The 25,637-nt window shown below is 38.6% G+C and overlaps 1 protein-coding gene across 31 annotated transcripts in view; it reads left to right on the top strand.

Moving 5' to 3' along the window:
- RBFOX2 (RNA binding fox-1 homolog 2) overlaps positions 1-25,637 on the top strand; it is a 303,630-nt gene that overhangs the window by 247,724 nt on the left and 30,269 nt on the right. For 15 of the 31 annotated variants that reach the window (XR_004442258.1, XM_033232810.1, XM_033232804.1 and 12 more), the window contains 3 exons: positions 10,049-10,195; positions 14,049-14,102; positions 24,962-25,054. Coding sequence is in view for 30 of the 31 variants with exons in the window: in XM_033232810.1 (XP_033088701.1) it covers positions 10,049-10,195; positions 14,049-14,102; positions 24,962-25,054 (294 nt within the window). In the remaining variant the exon portion in view is untranslated. The remainder of the gene's footprint in view (positions 1-10,048; positions 10,196-14,048; positions 14,103-24,961; positions 25,055-25,637) is intronic. The other 16 variants (XM_033232806.1, XM_033232799.1, XM_033232819.1 and 13 more) reach the window with 3 other exon arrangements.

Here is a 25,637-nt window from a genome sequence, read left to right as displayed (position 1 = left end):
TTCGAGAAAGAAAATGTGTAGAGTGGGAATAATCACCCGATAATGCAAGAAAACTTCCCAGCACTGAGGACATTAATTTCCAACTTGAAAGAGACCACAGAATTCTCCACAAAATAAATGAAAATGAAACAAGTCCACACTGAGGCATATCACTATCGACACCGTTTGAGAACATCAGGTGTATTTGGATAGTCCTACAAGCTGCAAGAAAGAAGAAAAAAGACACATACAAGGAGATGGGAATCATGCCTTCAGAGTTCTCAGCAGCAAGGCTGAAAGCTAGAAGACAGTTGAGAGTTATCTTCAGAATGCTGAAGGGATTCTTTTTTCCAACCTAGAATTCTGTGACCAGCTAAACTGTCATTAAACTGGGATGGTTAAATAGATATTTTCAGCCATGAATCAGATTTTCAAAAACTTTACTGTGCTAAACTGAACTTCCTATTTTGCTTCTTTTTTCTGTTAGCCTCAAAGAGATGAAAATAAGAAATGAGGACTTCTATGTGGGGGCAGGGGAAAGAGGAAAAATAAATATTGAAGAAAGTGGATAATCCACAAATCAAAATATTTCTGAATTCATTGAGAGATTCCTTAGTATCTACCTCAGAGTAGTATGTGTTTAATCTTAATCTGATAGACTTGGAAGGTTATACTTAATCTTGTATCACTCAGAATTCCCTTTAGATTATGATAGAACATTTGTTCACAATGTATAGTTAAAATATTTCCATTGTATCATAGAGGAGTCAGAAAAATGAATCCATTTCCTAGTTACAAGTGTTTTAAAAGTTTGAAGTCATCAAAGAAAAGAAAACATTTGTAGTCCTCATTTCCAGGATGAGATTCTGAGACTTAAAATTCTAGTTTGCTATTAAGTGTAATTGGTGCCGACCACCTGTGCAGTGTTGATGGCTAGCTCAGCTGCACCAGGGAAGATGAGTCGTTGGAAGGGTAGATGTGTAGGTTTTAGCCGTATGATTGCGTCAGGCCAGCACTGCTGCCAGTCCTCACTGTAAACTGTCGGTGAGCGGACTCCGTCCAGCCTCTTCTCTTTTATGCCTTGCCCAGTGGATACGCTAGGTTGGATAATGACCACAAAAGGGAAAATCACAACCTTGGAACGTTGTTTATATGGTCAGTAAGGGTGCTCAGCAGCTAACAAGAGAAAATAATGCAAACCAGTGCTGTTATAGACTGAGCTTTTTCTTAGATCAGTTTTAACTGTCCACTTTTCACAAAGATAAGGCTTAAAGACTTTTATTTCCTTTTTTCTCTCTGATTTATATATTTCAGAAATTAGTAATCTATATTGGGATAAATTTAAAGTGAGAATATCAGGTGTGAGATGAGATCTCATTTAAGTACATTAATTAGCATGACCAATATTTTCTATTCCTGTTTCTACTCTGTACAGAAAACCACTTTTAAGTCCCTATATCAGTTTAGTAGTTCTTTGGCTTTTTTCCTAATTGAATGTCAGCATCCCTTTGCTGATTTTCTTTTCTCTCCCTTTCCTTTCTCTGCATAGCCTGACCTGTTTCTCTTTCCTCAAGGTATAGAACCCAGCCAGGCATAGTGGCTCATGCCTATAATTCCAGCACTTTGGGAGGCTGAGGCAGGCAGATCACTTGAGCTCAGGAGTTTGATACCAGCCTGGGCAACATGGCAAAACACCATCTCTAAAAAAAATATAAAAATTAGTTGTGTATGGTGGCTCGCACCTGTAGTCCCAGTTACTTGGGAAGCTAAGGCGGGAGGATCAGTTGAACCCAGAAGGTGGAGGTTGCAGTGAACTAAGGTTGCTGCACTGCACTCCATCCTGGGCGACAGAGGGAGACCCTTACTCAAAAAAATTTTAAAAAGGTATAGAACCCATGTCATCTCTAGTGTAGCCTTCCCTGTCTCTTAGCCATGCCTGTCTCCACTCCCGGAGACTGTTGCTGCATGAGATGAGAGTCCTAAGAAGGTAAGAGAGGGGTGGGATTCGTATGGGTTCTCGCTTCTAATGAGAAGAAGAGAGGATGAGTATGATGCTAGAAAGGAAGTGATTTCACGTATGAAGTTGGGCTGCCTAGTTTTGAATTCCTAGTCTGCTGCTTACTGTGTGACCTTGGGCAACTAACTGAACATGTCTGCACTTAGCGTCTTCATGTCAGTTGGAGATAACAGTATTATCTGTTTCATAGAGTTATTGCAAGGGTTAAAGAAAATAATATGTGTGAAACCCCGTCTCTACTAAAAAATACAAAAAAAAAAGCCGGGCGAGGTGGCGGGCGCCTGTAGTCCCAGCTACTCGGGAGGCTGAGGCAGGAGAATGGTGTAAACCCAGGAGGCGGAGCTTGCAGTGAGCTCAGATCCAGCCACTGCACTCCAGCCCGGGCGACACAGCAAGACTCCATCTCAAAAAAAAAAAAAAAAGAAAAAGAAAATAATATATGTAAAGTACAATACAATGGTTAAGAACATGCACTTCAGGCCAGTCGCAGTGACTCATGCCCGTAATCCCAGCACTTTGGGAGGTCGAGGCGGGCGGATCATAAGGTCAAGAGATCGAGACCATGCTGGCTAACACGGTGAAACCCCGTCTCTACTAAAAAAATACAAAAAATTAGCCGGACGTAGTGGCGGGCACCTGTAGTCCCAGCTACTCAGGAGGCCAAGGCAGGGGAATGGCGTCAGCCCGGGAAACAGAGCTTGCAGTGAGCTGAGATTGTACCACTGCACTCCAGCCTGCGCAACAGAGCAAGACTCTGTCTCAAAAAAAAAAAAAAAAAGAATGTGCACTCTGGAGGCAGACTACCTGAGTTCAGATCCTTGCTTCATTACTTACTTAGACACTCTATTCGTCAGACTCCTCATCTGAAATATGAGAATAAAAAGTAGTACCTACTATGTGCTTACTTTTTTTTTTTTTTTAAGTACCTATTCTGTAGGGTTGTTGAAATAATTACATTAATTAAAATGTAAAATACTTAGTTCAGAGTTTGGCAACTAGTAAACTATTTAATATTATTAAAAGACTTAAATCAGGGTCTGGCACTCAATAAATAGTTGCTATTTTATAGAGATTCCCATTTTTTAACCAAACTCTATAAGTGGAAAGAATAAAAGGTCTGAGGTTTACAGAGAAGAAAGCAAGTTTGAAAAGGTATTTGTAGAAAATGGGAACGCTGGCTCACAGAAGAAACGTGGTAAGATTGCTAGACCCTTTTTGGTTTGGTGACCATGCATCATCTCTTGTGCTGTTTTAGTAGTTGAGTGATTTTCCTCCAGCAGCAGGTATCTGCCCAGGTTCAAGCTTAGATAAAATTGGTAGTTGAAGTCATTCAGGGTTGCCGTTTTTGTAGTCAGATTCAACCAAGGAGATGGAAACGACTGGTTCTGAAACCTAAATTTGATGGAAAGGCAAAGAAACACCTACAGGTAAGGACTCGGAGACAGGGAATTGTAGAGTCAATGTTTGTTGCTTCCGGTGAGGTCAGACAATTGTTATGGTGGGGATTTTTGAGCAAACTGAAAAGTTAAGAATATTGTCTGTTCAAAAATAGGGTGTTTGAACTAGCCATTTCGGTGGTAATGACACTAACAAGTTAAAAATTTATGTCAATCTGAGAACTAGACTATAGCGCATAAAAAGATAATTGTTTGCAGTACGTCTATCATAGGGCTCATATCCAAAATTCATAAAGAACTCCTACAAATCATAAGCAAAAAAAGTCAGCCTAATTAGAAAGTGGGCAAAGAATTTGCAGACTTTTCACAAAACAGGATATCAAAATGTCCAGTAAACATAGGAAGCACTAACCAATTTCTTTAATCATCAGAGAGATACAAATGAAAACCACAATATAATTCCACTAACCAGAAGAGTTAAAATGAGAATAATACTGAGAACAAGTAGAACTTAGCTGAATGGGATTACTCACACCTGTAATCTCAGCACTTTGGGAGGCCGAGGTGGGCAGATCACTTGAGGTCAGGAGTTCAAGATCAACCTGGCCAACATGACTAAACCCCATCTCAACAAAAAAATACGGAAATTAGCTGGGCATGATAGTGTATGCCTGTAATCCGAGCTACTTGGGAGGCTGAGGCACAAAAATCTCTTGAACCTGGGAGGCAGAGGTTGCAGTGAGCTGAGATTATACCACTGGACTTCAGCCTGGGCACCAGAGCAAGACTCTGTCTCCAAAAAAAAAAAAAGGGCGTAGGGAACAAGTAGAACTCTTACATACACTTGATGGGAGTATAAGTTAGTGCAACCACTTTGGAAAAATGGCAGTACTACTAAGGCTGAGCAGACACATATTCTTGCCTAGCAAATCCACTCATATATAAATATCATATATATGTGTATATCTATCTGAAATACATGCTTGTGTGTACCAAAAGACATGTAAACAAGAATGTTCACAGGAACATTATTCTTAATATCCAAAACGGTAAGCAGCTCAAAATTTGTTTATCCAATGGACCAAGAATGAATAAATTACAACAATATATGTGTGCATGTTACATTAATGTATAAAAGAAGCCAGACACAAAAGAGTACATATAGTATGATTCCATGTTTCTAATTAAATTTACAAATGGCACAACTAATCTAGAGAGTTAGAAGTCAGGATCGTCGTGACCCTTTGCCAGGGGAACCGTGACTGGAGTGGGCCTCTTAAGGTGCTCCTAGTATCTTGTTTCTTGATCTAATTTGGTGGTTACATGGGTGTACTTTCATTGTGAATATTCAGCTCTATGCTTGTAATTTATCTATTTTTATCTATGTATGTTAAACTTCAGTTTAAAAATTATAGGCCGGGCGCGGTGGCTCAAGCCTGTAATCCCAGCACTTTGGGAGGCCGAGACGGGCGGATCACGAGGTCAGGAGATCGAGACCATCCTGGCTAACACGGTGAAACCCCGTCTCTACTAAAAAATACAAAAAACTAGCTGGGCGAAGTGGTGGGCGCCTGTAGTCCCAGCTACTCGGGAGGCTGAGGCAGGAGAATGGCGTAAACCCAGGAGGCGGAGCTTGCAGTGAGCTGAGATCCGGCCACTGTACTCCAGCCCGGGCGACACAGCGAGACTCCGTCTCTAAAAAAAAAAAAAAAATTATAGTAGATCAGAAGTCTTGAGAATTTGGTAAATGATAAGTCACTTCTTCTACATGCCAGATCAACTTAGAATTAAAGATTTCATACTGAAAAAAAAAAGCAGGGGGTGTTCACTACAAGCTGCAAAATTAACCAGTCTTGCTTCTGATCTTAAATTGTGTCTTCAGAGAAGCAAAGAACTATCAAGAGCTACAGATAAGCACCTTGGGCAGCATACTTGGAAGTAATCATTAGTTTTCATTTATCCTGCCACTTCACATACATTATGACAGATTACATGGACTACATATAAAGTTATATATAAAAGTGTAATTTGGAGTTTGTGGAATCAGTCTTTTTAACTTTCCTCAGAGTGATACATTGTCATCTTGCAGACCAGATCTGGTGGTTGTAAAGTTTGGTTGAAGACAAAGTTTTATGTGATCCAACTGTGAGATGTTAAGAGGCAAGTTTGAAGATACTTGAATGAGCATTAGTTGTAATTGATGCTTGTTGCTTTGACTACATGTTGGTTTGCTTGATGCTGTTTTAGTAACTTAGTGAGTTTCATCTTTAAATGGAATTTATGTTATTTAGTCTGCATTGTGCCAGGACTGATGATTGAAAACCGTACACTTTCACAGAACATTGCTTCGTAGCTCTTCCCTTTTCTGCTATTTTTATACCACATGAATCATTGCACATTAAGCCATCTGCAAGGCCTGAATGGAATGAGATAAAAAGCTGCCATCACTTAAATTGACACTTGAAAAGCTGGTATTCATTTGGAGTTTATTCCTGATTATCCTTTATATTTTAAAGTTTCAAACTTCATTTCAAGATGGTTGCCAACATCTCTGAGCCAAAAGTATCTCTGATTCACAGCTTCTTTTAGCCTGAAAGTCAAAGGGAGGGGATTCATCCTGTCACCTAGCAGAATCTGTTGGGGACTCATTTCTGTCTCATTTGAGAGAATAAGAACAGCAAGTTCCACTCCTGTTTTAAAAGTATGTTGGTTTAATCAGCTCAGCAAGCCATCCGGTTTTGCATGGACTTCATAGGGAATAGTAAAAACACAAGGCTCTTCAATTGCCAGATGAATACATCAAAATTGCATGCCTAGAATGTGCCACACCTGTTAGATACTTATCAAAAATTTTCTTAACATAACTTTTTTGAGGATTTAGTGAAAAACAATTAGATAAATGCATGCCTGGGATGTTGCAAAAGAGATTCATGATTAAAAATGAATATTAAGCTGGGCACGGTGGCTCAAGCCTGTAATCCCAGCACTTTGGGAGGCCGAGACGGGCGGATCACAAGGTCAGGAGATCGAGACCATCCTGGCTAACACTGTGAAACCCCGTCTCTACTAAAAAATAACAAAAAACTAGCCGGGCAAGGTGGCGGGCGCCTGTAGTCCCAGCTACTCGGGAGGCTGAGGCAGGAGAATGGTGTGAACCCAGGAGGCGGAGCTTGCAGTGAGCTGAGATCTGGCCCGGGCGACAGAGTGAGACTCCATCTCAAAAAAAAATAAAATAAAATAAAATAAATGAATATTAAGCCGGGCGTGATGGTGTGTACCTGTAGTGCCAGCCATTTGGGAGGCTAAGGTGGAAGGATCACTTGAACCCAGGAGATTGAGGCTGCAGTGAGTTTTGATCTCGCTATTATAGTCCAGCCTGGGTGGCAGAGTGAGACACTGTCTCAATTGGAAAAAAAAAAAAAAATAACAAAATAAAAATAAATAAATACTTGTCTGCCATTTGCAAGAGGCCCTGAGTGGGATCGCGGCCCCTGTGGAGCAGGTCACAGCCTCTGCTGCGGTCCTCAAACCCCGCCGCTGCACTGGCCTAGGAGCCTGCCCCACCACAGCAGCCAGCAACTCAGCGATCCGCCAGCAATAGTTGCGGCCCCCGGGCCCTCTCACGGCAAGCAGCCGTGGGCCTCCTGGGGCAGAAGCCCATGGGCCACCACCATGGCCCTCAAGATGGTGAAGGTCATCATCAACTGCATGTTTGACAAGAACCTGCAGGACTTGGTCCGCAGCATCCGAAACCACAAGGGGGATGAGATTGAAGAAGAATGGGGTAGTGGCCACCAAGCATCTGTCTTCGTTGAAGGATGCCCTTGCAGCCCTTGGGCAGTGGAAGCCTTAGAAAGTCTTCTACCTGAGTGACTGTCTGCCTGCCTCCCGGTGTGGACAGCAAGGCCGGCCTGAAGGAGAGCAGCCCTCTGATACCGTACCACTCCCAATACCAGAGGCTGTGTCGGGCATGAGGTGCCAGGAGGGCAGGGAAGTTAAGCAATTTGCCTGCGGGCACCAAGTCACCCTTAGCCCATGTCCCTCTCCCTGGGAACCTGAGTTCTTGCCTTATTGTTACACTTTTCCAGAAGTGGTGTGGTTTCGCCTGCCTCTGGCTTAATGAGATCATTTTTGTTCATCTCCATCCCCTTTCCCTTGGTTTTCATCATCTCGGAAGCTCTCCCTAACTGCTTTGGTGACAATGTGTAACTAACTTATGTATTCTTCAGATTCCTTTTGAGTTGAAGGCATAGCTGATTGGCCTGGATTTTATTCTACTGTGTGTGATTCACCAGATTGGAAATGTGGTTTGCTTCCTGGGAGGACTTTTTCTGCACAGGCAGGATCTCCCAGTGCCCATCCCTGCCCCCTTTAGTGCGTGTCACTGAGCAGCCTGTTCTGGGATCCTGAGGACGGGCCACGGGGTCTGTCCAGTGGAGGACCACGCACTCTAGTCTGGGGCGTGGTTTTCAGGGGACTGTACCTGTCTTCACTGGGAAGCCCCTGAGCCTGGGTTTCTTCCTTTGGAATTGGTGTGAGTTGATAGTGCCTTCCCTACAGGCGTGGGCCCATTCAAGCGTGTATTGGTGGTAGAAATATTTTTAGAGTAGTGCGGGGCCGTCCTTGAAATCCTAGGCTTCCTTGTGGGCCCTGCTATTGGCCAATTGGTGATTCCATGCAGGACACGCAGTGTCTGGGGGCCCTGGCTTTCTCATCGAAAGACCATCTTTCTGGCCCAGAAGGTCATTACTCAGGTGTTCACTTCTGATACCGGATGTTCTCTGCAGCTGCTGGAGTTTCCTGATTGGAGAGAAGCACATGACTGTTCAATGACAGTTCTAGTGGTTCCTCCCTCGCTGTGCCCCCCCAAACTCGCTTTTGAAAAGCAGTTACCGTGTAGACCACATGTTGTAGGTTCTTCCCACCCACTGCACCCAAAATGCACACTCTTGACAGTGTGCTTTTTCTGCAGCAGTATAGTTTCCAAAAAAAGTTTTTATTTCGTAATAGATTTTCACCTAAAACTTGAGTGTGGCATCATGGAAACAGGGCTTAGCAATGATTTTGAAAGCCACATGGAAAGGCAGCGTGATGGAGTGGAAATCGCATGAAGTTTGGGAGATCTGAGTCCAAGTGCTCCGACTGGCTTAATGGGGTGGCCCACGGAGAGCCCCCGTTCTGTCTTCTCCTGTGTATCGTGGGGACATGGGATGAGTTGCCTCCCTCCTCGTGGAATGGTGCTGAGGATGCTGCAGCAAAACATGGTTTTCTGGAAGCGCCAGAGTGCTCAGAGAGGTTGTTTAGTTCACTGTTTTCCAGTCCACAGGCTGTGACCTCTTAGTGGGTTGTAAATTCAATTTACTGGGTTATGCTAGGTAAGAAAAAGGAAAACAAACTAGAAAATACCAGCGTGCAGGCACATACAGTAGCTGTCCTGTCTTGAAACTTTGATTTCTGCATGTGATTCTTGTGTGCATGTGTGAGCATATTGGGTTACCATGTACAACCCATTAAACTGGGTCCAAAAAGTAAAAAATAAATAAAAATAAATAAATGCATTCCCACACTCATGCATACTCTTTAACTGTGGATATGTACAAATCTTGCATTTTTAGGTTGAGTAGCAGATGAGTCAGGGTCTCTAAAGCCTTTTCCTACAGTTAGATTCTCTCAATGCACTTTGCCCTGGGCTGCAGAAGGTTGGGTTCCCCGGACTAAAGTTAGCTGGAATTGAATAAGTTAGGGAGGAGAGTACAGATTTGTTTCAGAGTAAAAAGCTTCTTGGCCAGGTGCAGTGGCTCATGCCTGTAATCCCAACACTTTGGAAGGCCGAGGTGGGTGGATCACAAGGTCAGGAGATCAGGACCATCCTGGCTAACAGGGTGAAACCTTGTCTCTACCAGAAATACAAAAAATTAGCCAAGTGGCTATATAGTCCAGCTACTCAGGAGACTGAGGCAGGAGAATGGTGTGAACCTGGGAGGCGGAGCTTGCAGTGAGCCAAGATCGCGCTACTGCACTCCAGCCTGGGCGACAGAGCGAGACTCCGTCTCAAAAAAAAAAAAAAAAGAAGCTTCTTCAGTTGTTGCTAGGTTTTTCCTCTTCAAAAATAATATCATTATAATACTTTGGCAACATAGTAGTAATAACTCTAGAGCTAATAGAGGGAATGAAATATAGAAATATTTCCCTATTTCATTTCCTTGAGAGAGCCTGAGATCATAGACCAAAAAATGAAGTGACCTCCATAACTAAGTACAACAGACTCTCTATTTTCAGAATAAAAATATCTTAAAAATAGAAAGTTCTAAAAGTCTACGAATAAAGGAACTATTTTTGTATCTTCAGTTATTCTAATGTATCTTCACGTGATCTTGGGCAAGTCACTTAGTACTTCTGTGTACCTCAGCTCCCGTTTTGCTAGCATACTATAAATACTCAAAACACCAACATTTTGTTTGTAGATGGTAGCATTTAGAACATTAATAACATCTTTGTGTTTCTGGTTGTTGTTGTTGTTTTTGTCTTTGAAGGGACTACTGTAATTTTTGCTTAAAGATACCCTGTTTGGGGATGATTGCTGTGGGGGGAACATTAATTATTTTAAAGTAATTGTGTTTAGTTTTCATTCTTTATTATTTATTTCTTTGCTTAGCAGACAGAAGGTGGAGCACAGACAGACGGCCAGCAGTCACAGACACAAAGTAGTGAAAATTCAGAGAGTAAATCTACCCCGAAACGGCTGCATGTCTCTAATATTCCTTTCCGCTTCCGGGACCCTGACCTCCGGCAGATGTTTGGGGTAAGTCTCTGAAGTTCTTTTATAGATTTTACAATTAAAGTAGATTTTAATCCCCCAGGTGTGTTATTAGTCATTATTACTTTAGGCTTAAGCTACAAATAGATTGAGAAAGATCCTGAGATAAATCAGTCTTTTCATCAGTCTTTAGAAACCTTTTTCTATCATCCAGTCTGCTCTAGACATAGTCTTGCAGGCTGCTGCACGCATAAGGTGGCCCTATGACCCAGTTTGCTGTGACTGAGGGGCTTCTTGTGATGGGAGACTTTCAGCTGAAACCAGGATGGTCACCCTACTCACCTACCGAACTCAGTAAACATACCAATAATATGCTTAGTTTCACCTGAAAGAGCAAACGTGCATATTATTTTAGAGCAATGATTCCTAAACTTGTTTGCACACTGGAAATTACCTGGGAAGCTTAAAAAATATTAATGTCTATGTCTCACATTCTAGGGTTGTGATTTAATTGGCCTGGAGTGTGGCTTGGGCTTAGGTATGTTTACAAGATCCCTAACTGATACTCATGTGCACTTAAGTTTGGGGACCATTGCTTATTCATCCTGTCGCCTTCTTAGTTTTTTCCTTTGCCTTCCATGTAAGCCCAGCTCTGTACTGCCTTCCTCTCCTCTTATCTCCCTCAACTACAAGACCAAAGAAACTAGGTTCAGGGATGCATTATTGCCACTCTCTACTTAGCTTTGTGATGTCTACAAAGATTCACAATGTAGAGAATACAGGTTTAGAGGTGGCTCATTAAAGTGGAAAGAGTATAGATTTTGGAGTCAGAGTCTGGGTTCAGATTCTATTCGCATGTGAACTTTGGGATTCATGTAACCTTTTTGAATTTAAATATCATATTTGTAAACAGAGATAGTAATCTCTATCTTTCAGAGTTATAAATTAAATGAAATAATATTTGTGAAAACAGTACCTCAGTGTTTTGTTTTTATAATACTTCATTGTTCATACTCCACCGTGTCAAGACCAATATCTAAAATCATTGTAGAGGATTGGTTTACTACCTCTGATGTATTCTTTCAACTGTTTATTTCCTCCTGAATCACCATCGTGAAAAAAGTTAATTGCAAAGATTTAAGTTGTTTGAGAAGTGAATGGCTGCTAAGGATCTTAATTTTTTCTGAGCCTATGTGTTGTTGCTTTTTGAATTTGACCAAACTCTTAACCCAGAGATAATCAATAGGTTTTGTTTTGTTTCGTTTTGTTTTTTTAGTTCCACTAGGATAGCTGCCTGGTACTTTATTAGAAAAGCAAATGCTCTTGTTTGAGTCTTGGTTGTGCCCACTTTATGGTGACAAGACACTGGGGCAACATTCTGTCATTTATAGCTGACTACCTGGATATATTTTCCACACTAAAGAGAAGGCCAGAGTTGAGATTTAATGATGTTCTTGAAGTATTTGAAGAGCTTTTACACAGAAAGTGGTAACCAGATATTTTCCATTTCTTCAGAGAAGAGAACAACAGAAAATAAAGGGCAGCATAAAGGACTTGCGTTACGCAGAAGAAACTTCTCGGGGGCCTGAGTTATTAGGCTCTATACTGAATTATCAGAACTGATATAAAATCTTAGTCTCTGGAGGTCTGTGAGAATGGAGTACATTCTCATCTACCAGAGGTTTGTTTTCTCTTGAGTCAGAAAAATAGTGTCCATTGCAGATCTGCCTGGGCCACTTAGTGATTTCTTGAAATGTATTATGCCCTTCTCATAAAACATAAAGTGCAAAAGAATAACTTTTTCCTCACCAGAGATACTTAGTTGCTTTATTCTCTTCCATATTGTGACTCTCTATTACTTAGAAGAATAGTAGCAGTGGTAAAGAGCAGGCATTCCATGCTCCATTTCATTAGCTTCATAAACGTGACGAATAGCTTCTTTTAGCCTCATTCTCCTTAACCATAAAAGGAATGTGATCCTTACTCCAGAAGGATATTATAAGAATGCATTAGAAAATATAAAGCAAAACAAACTCCAAAGCACCATGCAAATCTTAGTTTTATAAGATAAGCATAAATGCCCTCCCATGTAAAATAAGACATTTTCCTTTTTCCATGGTTTTTCTATTAAACCAAACCAAGATGTCTTACTGTAGAAAACTTGGGTTATTAATACAAGTTTTTTGATAAAGATAGTAATGATTCAATCCAATGGAACAGCATGATTTCTGTTTTGCTCTTTCCCTTTTTCAGTTTTTTTCACATTTCCCAAAGTCTGCTTTGAAACCCAAGTGAAGTAGATAATCAGGTATGACTCCAGTACTCAGAGGGAAATATGAGCCAAAAAGATATCTGGAAATTTTCTGCATGTACCTTCAATTCATTTCATCCAAGCATTGATTAAAACAGTTTTGTCTCTTTTTATATATACTTTCCCCCTAAATAATGATTGTGTTTTGTGTAACCCTCTAGTCGGCTATTTAGCTACATAACAATAGAGTTTAGGCTTTGTGTCTTTAGTTTTTGTTTGCTTTTCTGAATGTTAAAATGTTTAAAGAATTACTAGAGAGAGGTGTTATTTAAAATATTCTTGATGTTTGTTGTAGAAATATTAAAGTGGTGAATAGCATGTAGCCTATAGAGGTGGTAACACAGATATATATTGACTTAGATAGTTGTTCATAATCTATTGCTAAGTTAAAAAAATAAAAGCAATATATGCTTTGGGAGGCTGAGGCGGGCAGATCACATGAAGTCAGGAGTTCAAGACCAGGCTGGTCAACATGGTGAAAGCCCCTCTTTACTAAAAATACAAAAATTAGCTGGGCGTGGTGGCGGGCATTCGTAATCCCAGCTACTCGGGAGGCTGAGGCAGGAGAATAGCTTGAACCCAGGAGGCACAGGTTACGGTAAGCCAAGATCGTGCCACTGGACTCCAGCCTGGGTGACAGTTCAAGGCTCTGTCTTTTTTTTTTTTTTTTTTTTTGTAATAAACAAAAAAGCAAATTATAGAATGTATCTGATGTCTGTAGTTACTTATCTCTACATACCTGAGGGAAAGCCTGGAATGCTGTGTACTAAAACATTACGATGATAGGATTGCATATGATTTTTATTTTTATTTTTTTGTGATGGAGTTTCGCTCTTGTTGCCCAGGCTGGAGTGCAATGGCGCGATCTCGGCTCACCGCAACCTCTGCCTCCCAGGTTCAAGCAATTCTCCTGCCTCAGCCTCCTGAGTAGCTGGGATTACAGGCACGCACCACCACACCTGGCTAATTTTGTATTTTTAGTAGAGACGGGGTTTCTCCATGTTGGTCAGGCTGGTGTCGAACTCCTGACCTCAGGTGATCCACCCTCCTCGGCCTCCCAAAGTGCTGGGATTACAGGCGTGAGCCACCGTGCCTGGCCGCAGATGATCTTTATTTTCTGTTTTCCCTTTTCCTTTTGTTTATGTTTTCTGCTTTTCATATAGTGAATGTACTTTGTATTAAAAAAAGGAGGGGAATAGCCTATAAGATATTACTCTACTTACTAGGATTTGCTTTTCAAATCTGAGACTGTTTTAAAAAATAAAGAGATGTAGTTAGGAAAATTCCAAGTTCTTGTCCCCATGCAGCATCTAATGGGCTAACACTGTGAACGACTTTCGACAACAGCTTCCACACAGAGAGGTGGATAAATTGCCTGAGTGAGTGAACTGAGAAAGGAGAAACTGTCAGCTCAGCGATGAGGAAAAATCAGAAACTGGTATTGAAACTTACTAACAAATACAAATATAGAAGTTAAATAAGTAGTTTACGGAAGAAGAAAAATAAACTATTCCCATTTCAGAAGAGAACAAAATATGTGGATAAAAACCTGACCATAAGTAAATGTTTTCATTTTTATCTCTGCAGCAGTTTGGCAAAATCCTAGATGTAGAAATAATCTTTAATGAACGTGGCTCTAAGGTAAGCTCCATTTCAGTGTCAAGTGTGTTTGGTTTCTTTTTGAGTTTTGTGTTCTTTTAAATAGCAAGTATTCAGAAAACATAAACTGTTTTCAAGCCTGCATAAAAGTATCCTCAGTCCCTCTCTCTACTAAAAATACAGAAAAATTGGCTGGGTGTGGTGGCGCGTGCCTTAGTCGCAGCTACTCTGGAGGCTGAGGCAGGAGAATGGCGTGAGCCCGGGAGGCGGAGCTTGCAGTGAGCCGAGATCGCGCCACTGTACTCCAGCCTGGGCAACACAGCGAGACTCAGTCTCAAAAAAAAAAAAAGAGTATCCTAAGTATCCACCTTAAGTTAGATTATCTCTAAAAGTAAGCTACCACATGGCCAGACTTTATTCTGATACTTATACAGGGGTGGAGGGCTGATGAAGTAAGAAGCAGAGAAGGTTGAGGGAAGAGTGGGGCATAAAGAACACACGATGTAGGAGATGACAGTGCTTTATGAGCCTTAAATTTGGCCTCAGCTTTCTCCGTTTAAAGAAAGAGCACAGCCGGGCACGGTGGCTCAAGCCTGTAACCCCAGCACTTTGGGAGGCTGAGACGGGCGGATCACGAGGTCAGGAGATCGAGACCATCCTGGCTAACACGATGAAACTCCGTCTCTACTAAAAAAAAAAAAAAAAAAAAACTAGCCGGGCGAGGTGGCGGGCGCCTGTAGTCCCAGCTACTCGGGAGGCTGAGGCAGGAGAATGGCGTAAACCCGGGAGGCGGAGCTTGCAGTGAGCTGAGATCCGGCCACTGCACTCCAGCCCGGGTGACAGAGCGAGACTCCGCCACAAAAAAAAACAAACAAACAAAAAGAAAGAGCACAAAGACTAAAAAAAAGTGAAATTCTATGAGAATTCTATTCTGAATTCTATCAGAACAATTCAGCCAAAATCCAACTTCAAAACAGCATGCTTAGAACAAGTTTAATGCTTTGATTATTCAGTTAACTTGCAGTCTCTTTTGAAAATTGTGACAACACTTAAACAGAGTGAGAAATAACTGAGGAATTTAGTATGAACTGATTTCCTCCTTTAAGTTCTACCCACATAGGCAATCCTCAGGATGTAGAGTCACCTAAATCACAAGTACAGTGAGTTAGATTTTTTTGCATAAGAATGAAAGTATGTGTGTACTTTTATGTCTGTATTTTCCTCTAAATGTGTTCTATATAAGAACTGAAGTTTTTAATTAAAATTTATTTCCCCCATTAGGCTGGGCGCGGTGGCTCACGCCTGTAATCCCAGCACTTTGGGAGGCCGAGGCGGGCGGATCACCTGAGGTCAAGAGTTCAAGACCAGCCTGGCCAACATGGTGAAACTCCGTCTCTACTAAAAATACAAAAATTAGCCGGGCACGGTGGCACATGCCTGTAATACCAGCTACTCGGGAGACTGAGGCAGAAGAATCACTTGAACCCAGGAGGCAGAGAGGTTACAGTGAACCGAGATTGTGCCACTGCACTCCAGCCTGGGTGACAGAGCAAGACTGTCTCAAAAAATAAAAATAAAAATAAAAATTATTTCCCCTATTTACTATTTTAAATTCCCGATCTATATGATTTAGAATTTCCACACATTAAAAGAAACAGCAATGTTTTTAGGAACAAGGGAATGGCCAAGTCTTATAGTGGTGTTATGAAAAAAAAAACAGTGTTTGATGAACTGAATTTTTGGACATGTTACTTGAGAGTTTTCTCACTGCTTATTAAATGAAATACATCCTACTGGAACCATCAGCCATAGCCAGGCCTATAAATATTTACTTTGCTGTTGCTACTTTGATTTGTTAGGTTAGAGCAATTTTTTACTTAATTTTCATTTGGTCATCACTGAACTTTAAAAATAGCTTTTGGTTATGGTTAAATCTCTTAAACATGTAATTTGAGGGAAAGCTAAATAAAGCCAATAAATGAGCTAATATTTACCTCTCCAATTTCATACTCCAAATTCACCATACTTTGGGAATTGATAACAGAGTTTATATACCTCCTGCCCCCATCTGTACACATAAAAATGTATGTGCTGTTCTAATGCTACTTATTATTATTCCCTTCCTTTGTAGAATGTATCAACACTAAAAGTGTTTAATTCTGACTATAATAATTATTTGTTAATTATTAAAGAGGTAATTATACTCTAAGCTTCCAGTTTTCAGTTAAAACAAAAATCATTAATATGCCTATACAGAACTTTCTCCAGCACTTGGTAAGTATTTTTTAAAGTGAAGTCTATTTGGACTGCAACCAGTAAACTATTTATGCTTGTAATTTTTCTCACAATGGATTTCTGTTCCTTTGTTGCATTGTTTGTGTTTATTTTGTGTGATATTTTTTAGCTACAAGGTGGGAAAATGACAGTGGTTTAGAGATAAGAAGCACATGAGTGTAAATAAATATGTGGAGATTATTGGCCACTCTGTAAACTATCTGAAGTAGTAGTTTTAAATATTTTTACTTGTGAGTGTATAATATTCTTAACTAGAGTCTAACAACTAGAAGGCCAGTGTAGCTTCATCAGGCATTGAGGACTTGTTCCTTACCAAGAAAATAATTTGTTTGAATTATTGTGAAGCAAAGGAAATTGATCTTTCTTGAGGCTTCTTTCATTGACTTTAAGAATTTGCCTGCTATCAATTTCTTTTTCTTTTTTGAGGTAGAGTCTCACTCTGTTGCCCAGGATAGAGTTGCAGTGGCACAGTCTTGACTCACTGCAATCTCCGCCTCCTGGGTTCAAGCGATTCTGTGCCTCAGCCTCCAGAGTAGCTGGGATAACAGGCACGCACTACCACCCTTGGCTAATTTTTGATATTTTTAGTACAGACAGGGTTTCACCATGTTGGCCAGGCTGGTCTCGAACTCCTGGTCTCAAGTGATCTGCCTGCCTTGGCCTCCCACAGTACTGGGATTACAGGTGTGAGCCACCGCATCCTGGCCCCACTTTGTTTAACATTTACCTCATCCAGTTACTTCTCTCGTGTAATTTTCATTTGAAAGTAATGACATGAGCTTTCTTTTTGGGAAATCTAAAAGCATAGGCTGCTTCTGTCAGCTTGATGCTGTATCCTCACTGCCCCATTTTTCTTTGGGCTGCTAAAGGGTTCACAGACTCTGTACTAATTGGTAAATGTTTTAAAAACAAAGCACAGAATTCAGAATTGCCCTGAATCTGCCTTCAAGGACTGATAAAAACCTTGTTTTTGTCCTTCAAAGCTTTCTTAACTGCTACCTAAAGTTCTTTGCTGGAATGGGTGCCCTTGGAACTGTTCTGAGGCTCCTAATAGAGATTTACTTTGGAATCAAACCCACGGATGCCTCCTCTGGGATCCACCTAAGATAAATTAATGAGCAGTTTTTGTTTTGTGAATTAAGTTTAGTGTCCTATTCCTTTTATATGTTTGAGGTTGACTGTAAAATTACAGCATATTTTGAAAATAACCAGAGAAAAGGAGGCTTTATATAGTCCTATTGTGTAGTTAAGAGCTCCTCTAACTTTTAAACAGAGTGCTTTTCTGTACAGAAATTAGCTTTATTGAATTTTTTTAGAGCAGTAATGGAAAAACTAGTCACAAAATAACGCTAAGATAGCAATACTTACATGTAAAACCGTGTTTAATCAAATTGTTCCAAAACAAAAAGCAACTCCTTACCATATCTTATTTTGTATAATAAGACCATCGCCCAGGGTTTTAGAATATACCCATTTGAAAACGTAAGTAGACGGTGTTCCACTGCCATGCTCACAGCCTCCTTGTCTGCCAGTATTCTTCTTTTTCCAGCTTGCCTTTAGAGTAGAATTACTCTATAGTAGTTTTTTCTTTGTTGTTGACTAGTTTTTTCCTTTTTTCCCTCTTTTACCTTCATATTCTAGATTTAGTTTACTTAGATTATGGAATGAATATATCATGCATACATATATGTTTAAATTATTTCATGTGAATTTTAGTCTTTTTACTCCCTAATCCTTTGTAAAAACATAGAATCAGCCATCCTGGCTAACACAGTGAAACCCTGTCTCTACTAAAAATACAAAAAAAAAAAAAATTAACCGGGCGTGGTGGTGGGCTCGTGTGGTCCCAGCTACTCAGGAGGCTAGGCAGGAGAATGGCATAAACCTGGGAGGTGGAGTCTGCAGTGAGCCGAGATGGCGTCACTGCACTCCAGCCTGAGTGACAAAGTGAGACCCAATCTCAAAAAATAAAACAAACAAACAAACAAACATAGAATCACCTGTATCTAAGTTTCTTTGATTAACTGAAACAGAGATAGACTAGCCTTTTGAAAATGTACTATTAAGATATAGGATGGAAAATTGTACTCCTGCCAAAAAATTAACCAATTTATTCAAATAGAACTTAGAAAATTATTATATGAGTTTATGTAGCTTTATTAATTCTCCAAGTTTCACCAGTAATGAAAGATTATTAACACAAATAATAAGATCATGCCTAGAGTGACCGTATGTCCTGGCTTATCCAAGATAGCCCCAGTTTAAACCTATTATCTTCACATCATTATTAATAAATGACCCCTTTCTCCCTCAGAGTGTCCCAGTTTGAATGATAAACTATTATTTACTCTCCTTATATATCCTTTGGGTAGCATCTTAAAAAAGCAGTCTTTCAAAAGGAAAACATGATGCTTAATGAAAAGTATAAAGAAAAAGATACATAGTTTATTAAAGAGGAATGTTCACTACTGATATTCTCATGTATCCTTTTAGTCTTATTTTCTCATATAGAACCTTAAAACATAACCCAAAATGGTCACCTAGTTCAACCCCCTGTATTCTTGACCTTGCATTCTCTGCTAGAAATTTTTAGTGATTAAGAACTTGTTTTTTTCCAAAGTTATTCCATTGTGGATCAGACTTTCTACCATCTTATTCACCATCATCCAACTACAGAACAATTTTTGGTGATAATTATCAAACTTATTAAATAAAGAAATACACAGATTATAACATTTACGTTTTCTATAAATTTTTGCCAGAATATTTTGGTACATCATCTCTTGCATGGATATGTATTAAGATATTGAATATGTTGAAACTGTTCAGCTCTTCAGATAATGCTCATTATTAAGTCCACTGAAGAACTACAAATATTATACAGCCCAGCAATAATTACTGAGATTTCTAGCAATTTTTTTTTCTTTTTTCTAAAATCAATAGATACTAGATGTACATATTTTCAGGGTATATGTGATAATCTGATACATTCACATAATCAAATCAGAGTAATTGGGATAGCTATCACCTTAAGTATTTATCTTTTCTTTACACTAGGAACATTCTAATTATTCTAGCAAATATTTGCTTAATATGTTCTCATTACTTCTCTCAGGTGGATTTCTGGAATAATGGGGATCTAGGTTTAGGTTGGGCTTAAGTTTAGGCTGTAGTTAGGGGAGATAAAACGCCTATTCCCATTCCTTAGACACAAGTAATTTGCTATAATGTTTTTCCTATTATCATGGCTTTTAATTTCATGCAAAGGGAAATTAATTATTTCTTTCAAAGTATTATCAAAATACTTTTTTGGAAGTCACAGTAAGTAGGCCTTTGTGACTTTCAGTAGAACTTGGTAGGTAATGTTGGAGTGAAATGGCTTTTTTTATTATATTTGAAACTGAACCGTGCATGTGTTTCTGGAGGGCTTAATTTTTTGTTTTTGTTTTTTTTTTTCTTTTTTCTAAAATCAATAGATACTAGATGTACATATTTTCAGGGTATATGTGATAATCTGATACATTCACATAATCAAATCAGAGTAATTGGATAGCTATCACCTTAAGTATTTATCTTTTCTTTACACTAGGAACATTCTAATTATTCTAGCAAATATTTGCTTAATATGTTCTCATTACTTCTCTCAGGTGGATTTCTGGAATAATGGGGATCTAGGTTTAGGTTGGGCTTAAGTTTAGGCTGTAGTTAGGGGAGATAAAACGCCTATTCCCATTCCTTAGACACAAGTAATTTGCTATAATGTTTTTCCTATTATCATGGCTTTTAATTTCATGCAAAGGGAAATTAATTATTTCTTTCAAAGTATTATCAAAATACTTTTTTGGAAGTCACAGTAAGTAGGCCTTTGTGACTTTCAGTAGAACTTGGTAGGTAATGTTGGAGTGAAATGGCTTTTTTTATTATATTTGAAACTGAACCGTGCATGTGTTTCTGGAGGGCTTAATTTTTTGTTTTTGTTTTTTTTTTTCTTTTGTTACCATTATGGGCTTTATTTTTATTTTTATTTTTATTTTTTTTTAAATTTCTGTGTTCTGGCCATACCCAGGAGATCCGTCTGCTTTTGATTTCTCCCTTAAAAGTTACATGGTAAATTTTCTTTCTCATTCTTCTGAGATCGAAAAATTCAAAAATTATACAAATTTTGATAATATTTTTACAATGTTCATTCTATTGCTTTTTATTGCAGTCTGAGGCCAGACTAAAAAGGTGACAGTTACTTGGCTCCTATATGTCCTCGATGATGTCAAGGCAGGCTGTGAAATTGCTGTCACACTTTGTAGAAGTTTTAACTACAGCCATACACCTAATAAATACACCATTCTTCAATTTCCAGAAGTCAGCTAAGATACCTGGTAAATCACTCATGTAACACTGGTGTGTTTAAATGTTTAATTTAGAAGGACTTTGAGGACTGCGAACTTAGAGGAGTATAAAGTGTAGAGACCTGCATTGCCCAGCACAGTGGTCACATTTAACACTTGAAATTTGGAGAGTTTAAACTGAGGTATGCCTATAAGGGTAAAATGGACACCATTTCAGAATTAGCACAAAAAAAGAATGCTAAGCATCTCACTAATAATGTTTTAATATTGAAATCATATTGAAATGTTAATAATATGTCTATATATTGGGTTAAGTAAAATACATTGTTAAAATTAATCTCACCTATTTCTACTTTTTAAATGTGGTTATTAGAAAATTTTAAATTATATATGTGGTTTGTATTGTATTTCTCTCTGTAGTGCTAGTGTAGGCAGACATGTCAATCATTTTTTAATTAAAAATTAAAGTTTATTTTTTTAAAATCTGGTTTTATTAATAGGAGCTTAGATAACAAAAATTCTCCATCTGTTTACATAGCTGAAATATTTCCTCTTGTTCTTGAGATTAAATCTATTTGTTATAGATTATGTAATCTATTTGTTATATATATTATACCTGTGTAGACTGGTTCAGTGTTTGATAGGTTGTATGGTCATTTAGAAGCTGTTCTGTGATCATTTGGAAGTTGTTCTAAGGAAAATATTTTAGATTTAGACATAATTTTACTAACTTTTTTTTTTCCAAAGCAAGAGATCAGAATGACCAACTTAATGTCAATTCGGTTTCTAAGAGCAAAGTGACAAAACATGAGTTCGTGTAAGCAGGCTTTTCTGCTGATGACTTTTAAACCTGGATAATCTGTGAACGTCGTTAGCACAGTTTCTGACACTTTTCTAAAATGCTAAATTTTACTGAAGAAATAGTGTATTCTAAAAATGTTTTAATGGAAGCATGTTTGGGTTGATGGAAAATCACCTGTTTAAAGTTTAAACATGAGAGAAAAGTATTTAAGAACAGTACTTCAAAAAATTCTAGTCATACCTCTCACCTTCCTAATCATAGACTTTAATTCTAAGAGGTATGTATTAATTCCCTATGACTTCTGAACAGATTACCACAAATTGGGTGGTTTAAAACCACACATTTATTATCTTACAGCCCTAGAGGTCAGAAGTCCAAAATGGGTCTCACAAGGCTAAAATCAATGTGTTGGGTTCTTGAGGAGGCTCTAAGGGATGATCTGTTTTCTAACCTTTTCTAACTTCTAGAGGCTGCCCACATTTCTTGGACTATAGCTCTCTTCTGTCTTCAGAGCCAGCAATGGCCAGTCAAGTCTTTCTCAGGCTGCTTTACTCTGATTCGGACTCTCCTGTGTCCGCTTTTCTCTTATAAGCACAGTACAGTGGCCACATTGGGCCTAACCGGATAATCCAGGATAATCTCTCTATCTCAAGATCATTAACTTAATCGCATCTGCAAAATCCCTTTTGCTGTGTAAGGTAACATATTCACTGGCTCTGGGGATTAGGATGTGGACAACTTTAGGAAGCCATTATTTGGCCTATTGCAAGGTCTGTTTATCTTCAAAGCAAATAAAGAAATCCTCTTACCTTTATGTTTCATATTAAGGAGTCCCAACGCATCAACAAGGCCTTCTTCCTCCTATCACCCCAGGGAAAAGATGCTTATAAAGATTGCTTTATTTTTATATTTTTGGTATCTTGATTCGCATTTCCTTTGGTGTATAAGCATGTTTGTTTATAAAACACTTTTAAAACATTTGAAAGTGAAATTTTGTTCCAGAATGTTAAAGTCATTATTGAGAAAATCTTATCCAAGCAGACATTAATGTTAAACTTTGTCATTTGCTGACTGTAAAATTTCAGTGCTCATCATACCACCTTCCATTCTTTTGGATGCAGTTATCACTAATGTTCTTTCAACACATTTCAGGAAAGAAGGTTATGGAAGATATTTAGCAATTAGATTTGAAAAAAAATAGAAGGCTTTTAGGACTAATATCATTTAGTAAATAGAATACTGAACTGAGATTTGAAAAGGCTTAGAATTTTCTCACCATTAGCTGTATATCCTTGTGTATTTAATCTCAGTTTGACTCAGTTTCTTTACCTTCAACATGAAACCAACATGTCTATTCTTTTTACTTTATGGTTATATTTAAGAAGACAAACTAGTATGTATATTTGTATGTGGGTGTGTAGATATAGTCATAATGCTAATATCAAAAACCTAGGTCTTAGTTTTCATATAACTTGATAGTAATCCAACTATTAATTTACAACGTATTTATTTAACCTAAGTCATAAAATATATGACTGTGAGGACCAGTTGAAATACAGCCAAAATGCTTCTAAAGTGTGATATTAAAACTCATCACTCTCTGTGACCTTTTTTTAAAAGTTTGACTTTCCTATTGGAGGACTCACCAGGATTAGAGAACTGGCAGCTTGTCTTCAGCGGGTGCTAGTGTAGATGACAAATGGTGTAACTAATTATTAATGTGCGCCCTTTTATACCTTGTGTCAAAGTGGCTATAAATGTTGATATCAACATTTCATTTATGAAAATATGTTCCTGTTGATATTTTCAACAAACTTATGCATTCTTTAGGAGAATATTAACTGAAGTTACCAGTAGTAGTTCTTTCCAAGCAACATACATTTTAAAATCTCCATCAGCTTAGCGTTGCACTTTCAAGGGTATTTGTGATATCCAAATTGTGGGTAGAGATCATCCACTGGAATTCTCCAAAACGCCACCCACCCACATAATCACTTAGAATGCTCAGCTACCGGATCCTTCAAAACAATGGAGTTGCTTTAATCTTATTGAGCAACGTGCATTGTTTACCGTGTCAGTTAAGAACATGTTTTATATAGAGAGAAGTGTGCTCATGTTATTAAGCAGCTAGGCAGAACTTCAGTTAAAATTAAAGGGTTCTGGGTTATCCTACAATGGAATATTCAAAAAATGCTAGCAGGACAATGAAGTTATTGGCAAATGAAGACTTTGCAGAAAATCTTAAGACTTTACCACTTTGCAGATATAAGCAGCGTTGTAAAATTACAGCTGCAGAGTAGAACAATAAGGACAGAGCACCTAGAATGAAGTGAATATGATGTTTTAGGAAAGTCATATAAGTATATAGTAAATGCTCCTAGTGTTAAAATTGGTAGTGTGAACATCGGAGTGAAGGTAGTCAACTCCCTGGTCTCCTGATTTAACTCCTGATGAGTTAAAGCTCCACTCAATTTTTGCAGTATCTTGCAGGGAACAAATAAATTAATCCTAACTCATTGTACCAGCTGCATTGCTGTTTTCCGATATCCTTCTTCTACTGAATAGTAAACAACTAATGTCACTAATGTAGATCTCATTCCCATTGCCTGTTGACTGTTCCTTTTTTCTCTATATATAGAAAGTTACTACTACCTTTAATATCAGATATAAAAATCAATAAGTGAGTAATTTAGGTGAATTTGGGTTAGCAGTTTTCTGAAATTCAGTTGAACATATTTTTACTCTGTCAATCTGGTCATTTAAAATGGGCATTGAAGAAAAGTTATAATTGACCACTGCTTAGCGATATTTTTATTTGCTTAGAAGAGCACGAATGCTTTCCTCTTCCACACCCAGTACATACAAAATTATACACCGACTATGTCCTAAATTATCCTGTTCCCAAAGGAATAATAGTGATATAAGCAGCCGGCAATGTGGGGCTAAAATGATTAGACCTACTTTAAAAAAATCTCATTGTGCAACGTTGAACCTGAATGTCAGATTTCATGTAGCAGTTACTGGGAAATAATGGATTTGGGATGTCAGAGGGTCAATTTAATTAAGTCTTTTTTGGTATTACATAAAGGGGCATGTATATTAAATTAATAACATGAATTGAGAGAGAAAGGTAGGACGTTAAAAAATCTTCAGATTCTTGGTTGAATAGTTTGACCCAAGTAACTCTGTACCTTAATTTTGGTCTGGCCTCATATGCTTTATGTTTTATTTTATTGTGACATTGCTGTTAATTATTATTATTATTACAGTTCTTTATTATTTTATTGGATTTAATTTCCCTTCACAAATATGCATGGACCAAAAATGTGACTTTGGGAGACTATTGCTGAGTTGTTGCTGATGTCAGTTTCATACTATGATATTTTTTCTCTATTTACCAAGAGATCAGTATTTCAATATAACGATGTGCATGTTTTCCCCCCTTCTCCCGCTGCATGCAGGGATTCGGGTTCGTAACTTTCGAGAATAGTGCTGATGCAGACAGGGCCAGGGAGAAATTACACGGCACCGTGGTAGAGGGCCGTAAAATCGAGGTGCATGTCTTTAATAATTCAATTTCTGGTTTTATATTTTTATTTCTGTTTTTTCGTATTGCCTCACTTATTTCACATTTGGAGCCCTGTCTTGTGTGTGCGTGTGCACATGTATGTGTGTTTGTATCTCTGTCTTCACCTTCTTGCACTAAAATGTATAAAAGTAACACTTCTATCTGCCTCCCTCCTCATTTATTGGTTGTTTGGGGGTTTTAATTTTGACTTTTTGTGTGTGCGTGTGTGTGTGTGTGTGTGTGTGTTTTTCATTTATGTTTTTCCTTCAGAATGTTCATCCTTCTGCTCTCTTGATTTTTTTCCTTTGCTTCAGTTTGCAGTACTCTGAATTCCTGTGATCAGGCCTAAGCAAAACTAATGTTAAATTGTCTAAAAACTATCCAGTTTATAACACTGTGTTCTATAATGAATCAAGGGGCCAGCCAATATCCTCTCTCTTGGGAGGCCAGTTCGCCTCTTTGTGCACACGATAAGCACGGAATAGAAGATTCTAGAGATTGTGGGGAGGGAGGAAATAATCCAAAATTCATGTAGTTTTAAAATATATCTAATGTCAAGAATTTTGATA

Source organism: Trachypithecus francoisi, unplaced genomic scaffold (genome assembly GCF_009764315.1).
Source record: "Trachypithecus francoisi isolate TF-2019V2 unplaced genomic scaffold, Tfra_2.0 Lachesis_group14, whole genome shotgun sequence".
Classification (NCBI taxonomy): Eukaryota; Metazoa; Chordata; class Mammalia; order Primates; family Cercopithecidae; genus Trachypithecus; species Trachypithecus francoisi.
Note: the sequence above shows the minus strand (reverse complement) of the source record. Positions and strands in the feature narration are given on the sequence as shown.